General features: G+C 52.8%; 5 protein-coding genes across 5 annotated transcripts; 3 read left to right on the plus strand and 2 right to left on the minus strand.

Moving 5' to 3' along the window:
* Positions 1-1391: 1391 nt before the first annotated feature.
* Positions 1392-2274, minus strand: NGA_0497600 (uncharacterized protein; the record flags this gene model as incomplete). Its single annotated transcript, XM_005853339.1, has 2 exons — positions 1392-1874; positions 2059-2274. Coding segments are annotated over 2 exons (699 nt in total), but the record flags the coding sequence as incomplete, so codon positions are not given.
* A 455-nt stretch (positions 2275-2729) lies between these two features.
* On the minus strand, positions 2730-4246 carry NGA_0497510 (uncharacterized protein; the record flags this gene model as incomplete). Its single annotated transcript, XM_005853338.1, has 4 exons — positions 4087-4246; positions 3678-3991; positions 3247-3393; positions 2730-3096 (listed from the first exon to the last, which is right to left on the minus strand). Coding segments are annotated over exons 1-4 (927 nt in total), but the record flags the coding sequence as incomplete, so codon positions are not given.
* Positions 4247-4636: 390 nt separating this feature from the next.
* On the plus strand, positions 4637-6215 carry NGA_0497310 (px domain containing protein; the record flags this gene model as incomplete). Its single annotated transcript, XM_005853337.1, has 6 exons — positions 4637-4761; positions 4863-4903; positions 5037-5144; positions 5251-5696; positions 5879-6025; positions 6147-6215. Exons 1-6 carry the CDS (start codon positions 4652-4654, stop codon positions 6213-6215), a joined length of 921 nt encoding a protein of 306 aa, XP_005853399.1. The 5' UTR covers positions 4637-4651.
* Positions 6216-7101: 886 nt separating this feature from the next.
* On the plus strand, positions 7102-8525 carry NGA_0320102 (trigger factor). Its single transcript, XM_005853335.1, has 5 exons — positions 7102-7318; positions 7451-7557; positions 7709-7797; positions 8020-8136; positions 8331-8525. Exons 1-5 carry the CDS (start codon positions 7125-7127, stop codon positions 8442-8444), a joined length of 621 nt encoding a protein of 206 aa, XP_005853397.1. The 5' UTR covers positions 7102-7124; the 3' UTR covers positions 8445-8525.
* A 466-nt stretch (positions 8526-8991) lies between these two features.
* Positions 8992-9807, plus strand: NGA_0497210 (uncharacterized protein; the record flags this gene model as incomplete). The annotated part of the gene is made up of 3 exons (XM_005853336.1): positions 8992-9321; positions 9529-9574; positions 9701-9807. Exons 1-3 carry the CDS (start codon positions 9019-9021, stop codon positions 9805-9807), a joined length of 456 nt encoding a protein of 151 aa, XP_005853398.1. The 5' UTR covers positions 8992-9018.
* Between the last annotated feature and the right edge of the window lie 48 nt (positions 9808-9855).

Genomic DNA, 9855 nt, shown 5'->3' on the forward strand with positions numbered 1-9855 from the left:
GGAGGGAGGGAGGGGGATGAGTTGGAAAGGGAGGTCGAGCCCAGGTATGTGCCGGGTCCTCTCCCTGATGTTTCCTCCGTTACTTCCACCGAGCTCCGTCGCGTGGTTGGCGGTCGCCCTCCTCTACTCCCCTACCCTCTTCCTGGACACCATCCCTCTTCCCCCTGGAGGTCGGATTCCAGACCGTGCTGGCCCATATCTGACAATCTACTGCCCCCCCTTCCTCCCTCCCTCCCTCTCTCCCTCCATCTCTCCCTCCCTCTTTCCGACTCGTCAACGCTGCACGTCCATCCTGCCCTCCAAGCATCGAAATATGCACCACTCATATACTTATCAGGTTAATTATTCCTCCCCTCTCTTTCTCTCTCCCCCTTCCTACCTTCCTCCCTGGCCGCCGGGCGCAGACGCCAGATTGAGGAGAGGAAGGTAGCGGCGGAGGGAGGAGAGGAGGTCGGTGCGAGATTGATGGAGGGAGAGGGGAAGGAGGAAGAGGGGGGAGGGATGTCCTGTGTAGGCCTTTGGAGAGGGATGAGGAGGGCAGGAGGGATGAGGGGGGAAGGAGGGATGAGGATGGAGAGGAGGGATTGGGAGGGAGACGCGACGAGGAGGAGGAGGAGGGAGGAGGAAAGGGAGAGGAAGAAAGAGGAGGAAACGGAGAGGTTGATATGGATGATTCCCTGCTACAAATACCGGTAGGACCTCACCCTTTATCCTCCTACACATCTCTTTCCTCCCTCCCTTCCTCCCTCCCTTCCTCCCCTCTCTTCCCCCACTTCCTCCTCACCCGGGGCCCCAGCATCGACAAGGCCGCGTAGCTCTTTGGTCCGTATGTGTGCATACGGACCGCTTCCTCCCTCCCGACTTCCCTCCCGCCCTCCTCCCCGTTCCCCCCCACATGCTGTGACAAGGAAGGGGAATGGAAGCGACGCGTTTTGGCGAAGAAGGGAGGGATGTCCTGTAGGGGAAAAGGGAGGGAGGGAGGGAGTGAAGGAATCAGGGAGGGAGGGAGGGAGGGAGGGAGGGAGGGAGGGAGAGAGAGGGAGAGGACACCGACGTGGTGGATGAGAGTCCAAGTTTGGTCAGAGAGGCACTGGGACAGCGCTGACGCCCAATCCCTCTTCCTCCCTCCCCCGCTCCCCGAATTTACTTCCGTCGCGCCTCACCACTTTGGGATTCGTATCCGCTGATACGCTTTCCACTCTCTCCGTTTGCCTTCCTTCCTCATCACTCCCGTCCACTCCCATGAGGGAGGCCATCCACCACAACGACTGGCCTAGAAGGGCCGTGCAACACGCCCCTTCCTCCTCCCCAGAATCCTCCCCCTCCTTCCCCTCCTCCCCCCCTTCATCCCCTCCACTTCCCTCCTCTTCCCGCCTCATCACTTCCCTTACTGGGGACTGGAGGTCCCGCTCCCTCCCTCCCCCGGAGGTCTCGAGGCGGGGTGAGGAAGGGCAAGAGGGAGGAAGGAGGACAATGTCGTGGGTGATACAGTCCGAGGAGGCGGAGGGGGCACAGGCCCCAGGAGGGAGGAGGAGGGAGCGCAGGTATGCGATGCCTGGAGTGAGAAGAGGAAGTGAAGAGCCTCTCAGTATCAACAAAAGAGCCCGTCCCTCCTCTTCTCTGACACCTCTCCCACTCTCTCTCTTTTCCCTTTCTTCCTCCTCCATGCGCTCCTTCCCACCTGCCGCATCGTCCCCGAGCACAACCACGCTTCGTTGGCAAAACCTGCTGTCTTCTGCGCCCTTTTTCCCTCCCTCCCTCCCTCCCTCCCTCCCTTCCTTGCTTCCTCCCTCCCTTTTTCCTTCCCATCCCAGCTGCGCCTGCAGTGTCTGATACTGAATACCAGCCGTGTACAGAACCAAGGACACCGAGGGCTGGAGGGAAAAAGGGAGGGGGGAGAGAGGGAGGGAGGAAGGGAGGAGGGGGGGAGCGAGGTAATGAAAAGGAGGAAAACCTTGCACGGCTTGAGATTCACTCGCAACGCTTGCAACGCCCTTCATCGCCCGCCCTTCCCCTCCTTCCCCTCCAGGTCGCTCTCTCCCTCTTTCCTCCCCTTACCTCCTCAGCTAGCTCCTGGGGGGTTCTTCCCTCCTTATCCCTGATCCATAAGGCCTCAATGCCTTCTCGCAATGCAAGCGCGAGGGCAGCCTCCCTTTCTTCCCCCCCCCCCTCCCTCCCTCCCTCCCTTCCTCCCTCACACAGAAAATGGAGGGGCGTCTTTCCCTGCCCAGGGTCGCAATGAAGGAGGACGGCGGGGAACCGATGGATCAGGAAGGAGAGCAATGGGAGGTGCCGGAGGCAGGCAGCTCGATGCGCAAGCTACGGGTCGAGGGAGGAAGAGAAGAATGGGGAAGGAAGTAAAGGGTGACTTCAAAGACTGCCAGCATAACTGCCTTGCGCCTGTTCCCTCCACCGACTCCCTCGTTCCCTTCGTCCCCTCCCCCCCCGTTTTTATGCCTCCCACGCGTCCTGGCTCCCCCCCCTGCGTCCACCGCCCGCCCATGCCACTGCCTTCCCTCAACACCCCCCACCCCCCGGCGCTGTCTTACGGGGAGTGTAGGTGGGGCTGAAAGGGGGCTTGAGTAGAAGGCCAGGCTCAAATCGATCAACATTCTTGCCTTGCTGCATAAGATTATGCCTCCCTCGTCCTCCTCCTCCTCCTCCTCCGCTTCCTCCGTCTTTTCCGTCTCGTCCGCCCCGTCAACCGCGGCCATGGCCCGGGCGAGGAGGACGTCGCTGATCATCATATGGAAGGCGGAGGAGAGGGAGGGCGGGGATGGGGAGCGAGACGATGACAATGGAAGGAATGAGGAGGTTGAGGAGAAGGAGGAGGAGGGAGGAGAAGGCAGCAAGACACGTGTGACCCCGCAAGCTGCTGCAAGGGTAGATGCACTTTCCTCCCCGATTTCTGGGCCCGTTTCCTCCTCCCTTCCTGTTTCTCGATCGTCCGCGCTGCCTTGAGGCTGATGGAAGAGGATCATCCAGGGACGGGGGGGCGGGCACGGAGGATCGGAGGGCGGGAGGGAGAGAGCGGCGGCCGGAACCCTTTCCCGAAGCCTGGCGACAGTGCATGGAAGTGCCGCGATGGAGGCTTTGCTGTAAAATCGATGTAGGCAACAAGACTAATGAGTAATAGACAAATATCTGCCGCGGCCTATCCCCCTCTTTCCTTCCTCTTTTCTTGATATGTCTCCCTCCCGCCCGCCCTCCTTCCCGCCCTTCCTTCCTCCCGCCCTCCCTTCAAACCTGGCCCGGACTATGACTCCATCAATGTCAGCAAGATAGGCAGGAAGACGGCTTCCTCCCTCCTCTCCCTCCTCCTCCTCCCAGACCTCTATCCTCAACCGTCGGGGGCGCCACCTCTCCCTCCCCAAGGATCCACTCCCCGTGCCGCTGTGATCGTAGGGATTTAAAACACAAATTAGGAAACAAAGATCCGTATGACTAGGAGTTTATGCTCTAGGAAGCGTGTGGTTAAAAATAAGCACTAGATTAAAAGTCAAGAGAAGCCGATTAAGGGAGCCGGGTAGGTATCGGAGGAGGATCGGTGACAGAAAGGTAATATTCGCTTTTTAATCATTGATAAGACCGGTCTAGTCACACAATAAGAGGCGAATAGTCGAAACACCAAAACATGAGTCTGTATATGGACTCTACACCGTCCATGCTGATCTCACCTGCCCTCATGCCTGGAGGCCGTGGACGGGACGACTTCCTTAGGAGGGAGTGGGAAAAACCGGAGGTAGTGAGGAGACTTTCTTTCGTCTGCGTCCTCCGCCCCCAATCTTGCCCTCTGTCCTGCTTCTGTTGGTTGGGGTCGACGAAGCCGAAGAAGGAGGACTTTTATATGAATCTCCTCCACATCGCTTTCCGTCCTCGGTTTTTGGCTGAGTTCTTCGCTCTTTCGACCGCTGTTGGACGCAATAAGTAAACCTTTGGATTTTTCAGGGGCTAGCTGATGTATCCAATCCTTGTTATACGTAAACCAATCCTGACGAGATGATTTCCACGGAAAGGCAGGGACCGGAAAAGGTTAGGAGGTGGTTAAGACCTATCAAAGTCGATTACATTTTCTTTGCTCCTGACCTGCGCATAATCCAGCCAGAAAAAGGCAAGCAAGACAATAATGGCAACAACATCACCCACATTTACGTGCGTGATGGATGCTATCAAGTTTTGGCCCATATGTGATAAAAGTCGGGCTTCGGACGCTAGCTTCGTTCCGTGACGCGGGTGAAAGCTCCGCTGGCGGGTGGGTTCAAATTTGCAATTTCTGGCCTATTGGAGTGATTCATATAATTGAATACACGTGAAAAATTACACTATGGAAGTGGAGGCGACAATCAGTTCCTGGTCATTGCCCTTTCGGCGTGAGGGTTTGGAAAAGGGAAGACTCGACTCCAAAGCGAGGGCTCTAAACCGTCGTAAACGGTCGCTAACGGCTAAACCAAAGCAGGTGGCAAGGCGTGGTGCATCGTCAAGACGGGGTCATAGCGTGGGACGGTTGAGGGTCCATTGATCGACTTATGCATCTTGTATGTAGTTTGAAAATTTGGGCCGAAAATGACGGCATGGGCAGCGGTAGGTACGCATGCAACATTAATGCATCCCTTTGTGTTCCTGCATTCATCCTTGGACAGGCCAGTCCAAGATGGGAAACCAACCACCGACTAAGGCCACACTCTCTGGGTTAGTCACAAGAATTTGGCGCTACCCTTATAGAGCTAATGGACAAGAGATGGAAGTCCTAATCATGTTACGGTAAGGGAGGCGGCACGTTTTGAAGGATACGTATTGAGATACAAGGATTGAGTAAGAAAAATGAAAGATAGCAAATTCTCACTTGGCAATCACCCTGACAGGCATCATCGCCATAAGGGTGAAAAGATCATATATGTCGACGGTACGTAAACGACCAAAGAACTAAAAAAAATGCTACCGTACCCTGACAGCGTCTTCTCGACGTTCTGCGTGCAAGGCTTTTCCCATCCCGAAAATTTACATAATTCGCTTTCTTTTTCTCCCCGTTTGAACAGGGCAAATTGTTCACCACTCCATCGACCGTATTGACAGCGGGGGAATCGTATCCTTCGAAATTCTTCAAGGAAAAGTGCCGTGTGAGCTCACCGTCGTTGACTACCCTGGTCAGTCGCAAAGGAATCGACAGCGCATGATTTCCATCACCACACGCACGCGCACTTTTCATCTCCATTTTATTGATATACACCTTTAACATTTCCCAACCATTAGGGCTCACTTCCTATTCGCTGGTTATTCGAGGTCGTCCATGGGCCTGCGACACAGAGCAAGCGGACGGTGGAGAGGGAGGAAGGCAGCCAGTGGGTTTATCAGAAAATTTGTCCATAGAAAGCGTGACGGTAGCTTCTGTAGCTTTGTTGCCATTGGACACTGAAAAGGGAGGAGATGACAGAGAAAAAAGGAAGACGAGGGAGGATAAACTGGAAGATGAGGTTGAGGAAGAGGAGGAGGAAACCCTACTGCAATCATCTTCTCGAGGCGTCGTCAGGTCCGGTGGAAAAGCGAAAGTGGGAGCTTTCTACACACTGAAGACGCGGTGGGCCGCGACGGAGGGAACCGGAGCCGAGGAAGGAGAGCAAGGAGCGAACGGGAGGGCGGGTCCCAAGGAAAAGGAACACCGGTTTCGGTTCCGAGACTTTGACAAACTGGATGTGAAAGTATGTGAAACGGACGTCGAGATTGATACGAAAGGATCGAGCAGGTGTCCTGCGTGGTCTTGTTACAGGCGTCCATCCCATCCCTTCCTCACCTTTGTCGTCCTAGGTTCGACATGTCGCTCTCTCTTATGCCTTCCTCCTCAAAATCCTCAAATGCGGCCCTCCTTTCTTTCCCTTTTCAGATTCGGTCTTACTTTTGGGGACACCACCTTGCTTCCTCCCTCCCTCGTCTTCCTCCCAAATATCTGAAAGCCCTCACGGCGCACACTTCCCCCTCCTTCCTGGAGGAGAGGCGCGCAGCATTGGACGCCTACATGCAGAGACTACAGGTAAGCATGGGGAAAACCAAGACCACAGCAACACAGACTCCTGGGTGTCCTACTTAATTAGCAGCGCCATCTCTTTCTCCTCCTCACGCTACTTTTTTAATTTTTCTTCCTCTCTTTTTAGAACTTCCCATACGTCCAACGGAATCCGGATTGGCAAGCGTTTGTACTGGGGGAGCCGGGCTTACGATAATACACCGACGAAACAGCAGAGACGGAGAATGCGGCGTTTTCGTGGTGCCAGACAAAGTGTGCAAGCACATCTTATGGTTTAAAAAAAGCTTGAGATAAATTCGATCTTGCACAGTGAGTTGTGGAGGCTTGTGAAGATGTAGCCATCCCGAGACCTGGATAGAGTGAAAGTGGAGACTTTTGAGATATTTACACTTTCCTTTCTCCGGCAAAATATTACAATTTGTCTTGAACATTTTTGCCCTCGAGGCCCCAAAAAATGTCACAAGTGTCTTTGTCTTATAAGAAATGCTACATACAAGCGACTGAGAAAAAGGCATTACACTTGTTCAATATCTGACTCGTTTCGTTCACATAAAATCTTATATTAATTCTTGAATGCAGCTTCATCTGACATTGTAGTGGAATTTTACGTTATAGCAAAATTTTTAATCATACTAGCAGGAAGGGTATAATGTGTAGAGAAGACGGAATGCAACTGACACGCCTATCGTACACATAATTCCGAGAATTAGGGGAAATATAGAATGAACATGCACTTGATCGGTGAAAGCATAAAGCATTCAAATCAGGAAACTGTCACATTTTCCATTTCTCCGCGAAGGCCGGGCACAAGACTTTTCCACATTTTCTGCTTCGCACACGTAGGGAACAAGCGAGGGCACTACGGCAACAAACTCCTATCGTCTCCAAAGCCGCGGTGATGAATGTGCTGACCTAAACTATGGGAGAAAGTTCAGGGTCATGGGAGATCGTGCCGGAGCGTATCGTGGATGGCGTCACGATGGATGGACGGCCTTGAAATAGAACGATACTCTACATCCATTACGACACGTACGGGATATCGCTTATCACGAAATCCACATTCCTCTCAACTATCTTCATTTATAGCCTGCCGAGTGCTCAAAGGATGCCCGCATGTAGCTTTCCTGTCCTGCTGGTCATCTTTTTCAACCTCCTCTTCCCCCCGGTGACTGTCGCCTTCGTCCTCTCTTCCCCCTTAGCAACGCCAAACCAGCGATCTGTGGTTTGTTTACGCAGTACAATACAGAATGTAATCGGAGAAATATTACCCACCCTGGATCCCACCTTGAAAGTTACAAGGTAAGGCATGTCGTGGCCAAATTACACTATACCCGCATAATACGTCCTCAAGTGGTGTCAGATTTTTACGTTTCAACTTATTTTTTTACAACGAATGTCATCATTTCTTCATGATGACGTCTTTTCATGCAGAGTATCGGTTGAAGACCCCTCCGCCGAGCGCCCTGTCTGTGGCTATTTGGTGGAAGCCGAGATATATGGGCCAGACGTGAAGAAAACGTACAACCAGGCATTGAAAGGTACGAAAGCAGGGCGAAAGAGGTGCTCCAAGTAGGCTGAATACTCAGTCGCTCGACTCTTTTCTTCTCTTGTTGATTTTCTGGACTGTTTGATGGAGGAGGGTCATCCCTTGCCCTCTTATTCGTCTTGTTGTATCCTCTCACGTCACAGCCGGGACCCTGAACGCCAATTTCCCGGGCTTTCGGAAGGGTATCATGCCCCCCCATGCGTTGGTGGGTGTGAAACTTAGCGCTGTTACGGTACGTTGCCTTTTGCAGCTTGGTCGGGGTGCTTTTGACCGTGTCTGTCGTGTATCAAATACCTCGATCGCGACGCTTCAAATTCATGAGATTCTGTGTCATATGAGGCGCATAGATATATGTCTGCCCTACGCCACAAATTGGTAATCCACCTCATTGTCATTTGACTCCCCTTTAACCCGCCTATTACCCTTCTTGCCCTCCCGGGTTATTACCCCGCAGGCTTCCATCATGGACGCCTGCCGAACGGCCATGGAGATGCACGGCTTGGAGAACTTTCCCGCCAATGAACGCAAGCTCAGGATGAAGGTGCCCCAAAGCACAGAGGAGTTGGCAAAGGTATTTCTCCTAACCGCTCTTAATTCCACTTTTCTTACGCCTTTTCTTTTCATGTCTCCCTCGTTTTTAGAAAGACATGCATGGGGTGACTTCTTTGGTCGGGACCGGCGGGACTCTGGTGGAGAGAATTCTAACTCACAAATCTTCCCTCTTCTTACTGCTTCCATCCTCCTTGTACCCTTGCTTCTTCTTAGCAATACGAGATCGGCACTGATTTGACTTTCGCTTGTGAAATAGATGCTATCGGTGTCCCGGGCAAAGCCACATCGCTTGATACGACAGCAGAGGGTCAAGAGACTGATACTTAAGTGGATTGAAGCTGCCGCACCAAAGAACACGAATGGTACTACTGAGTATATGAAAGAAAATAAGAAAGCGTATGCATGATAAAGTAATTTTCGCTGTCCGTTTTAATTAGGTCGGATAATTTGCAGTCTTATAAGCGTGCATGCAGGATCCCGTCTGAGGTCCATTTGCGGTTTTGAATGCTCCAGGTTGTAGTCACTATTGACATACAAGTTTCTTGGGGAACGCATGTCGCTTTCCTGGTGACAACTTCACCTTGAGACTGTCCGGCCGTGCCCTCGATGAGACACGGCTTGACCGAAGTTTTGTGGCGGAGCAACTCAATGCTCTTGTCCGAAAGATAGCGACGCATGGGGCACTAGGGAAGCCACTCATCCTTCTAATGTCTTATATGATTTAAATTATCTCTCCATGGATACATTGCACCAATTCAAAAACCATAATGGGCCTTAAAGCTGCAAGATGCCCTCTCCCTGCCTCTCCCGAATAACCTACCCGGAGCTCTCCCTTATTGCAAGTATAAGAGCACCCACAATTTACACTATGCCTCCACAGGTGAGGCTTTGAAGAACACACATGGGCGACGGTGACCAGATGAGAACCCCGGAAGATGACATTGGTGTCGGTTCGGAGGCTTGGGGAAGAAGGGAAAGCCAAGCCTGGGAGGGAGGAGGTCGGGAAGGCCATAGCAGCCGCCCACCCCAAGAAGTCACATGCGACTGGCCACCACAGGGGTACGAGTCCGATGTCATTCGAGTAATAAAAGAAGAGGGAATGGATGGAGGAGCAGGACGCGATGGTGAGAAAGGAGCCATGGTTGTGGAGGAAAAAGTGGTGGTGGAATACGAGAGGAGGCGGTTGACCTTTCGAACTCTCTTGGTAAGAAAATTTGGGAGGATAAGAGGGTCGAACAGAGGGTGAGGAGGAGTGCTAGACTTCTAGAGGTCTAGTGTAGTAAAAATCAGTGAAGGAAAGGGACATGACATTGACAAAGGCGCATTTTATGATGCGTGGAGGCCTTAAAATGAAATCGAGAGGGCGAGTTCATGGTTAGGAGGGGCTCACGGACGCGCCACATGTACACAGGAGGAGGACGAATTGGCACCCTTGTTTGATGGCGCGTATTGGCCTGGTGAGTCTCCCTGAAAAAGCCGGTCCCTTTTTTTCCCTCGCAAAAACCACCCGTATGTGAGTGTTTTCCGGCCATGTAGATTTTATCATCGTCGTCATTTATCAGCCCCCTTTCTTTCTTAAATAGGGACGATGGTCTGGCCTGTCTCCTTGTGGACCGCCGAATACTTGCACCGCACCTACCGGAGGGAGCTGAAGGGTGCCAGGGTCGTGGAGCTCGGCTGTGGGTGGTAGGGAGGGAGGGAGGGAGGGCGGGAAGAAGGGAGGGAAAGAAGCACGCAG

The sequence above is a fragment of the Nannochloropsis gaditana genome (genome assembly GCF_000240725.1).
Source record: "Nannochloropsis gaditana CCMP526 unplaced genomic scaffold scaffold946, whole genome shotgun sequence".
In the NCBI taxonomy this organism is placed as follows: Eukaryota; class Eustigmatophyceae; order Eustigmatales; family Monodopsidaceae; genus Microchloropsis; species Microchloropsis gaditana.

Bases quoted from the DNA above. Each gene is read 5' to 3' on its own strand.
- NGA_0320102 (XM_005853335.1), top strand. From the start codon at position 7,125: ATGCCCGCATGTAGCTTTCCTGTCCTGCTGGTCATCTTTTTCAACCTC. The intron at 7,558-7,708 runs GTACGAAAGCAG...CTCACGTCACAG, and splicing joins GTACAACCAGGCATTGAAAG to CCGGGACCCTGAACGCCAAT. The intron at 8,137-8,330 runs GTATTTCTCCTA...GCTTCTTCTTAG, and splicing joins GCACAGAGGAGTTGGCAAAG to CAATACGAGATCGGCACTGA.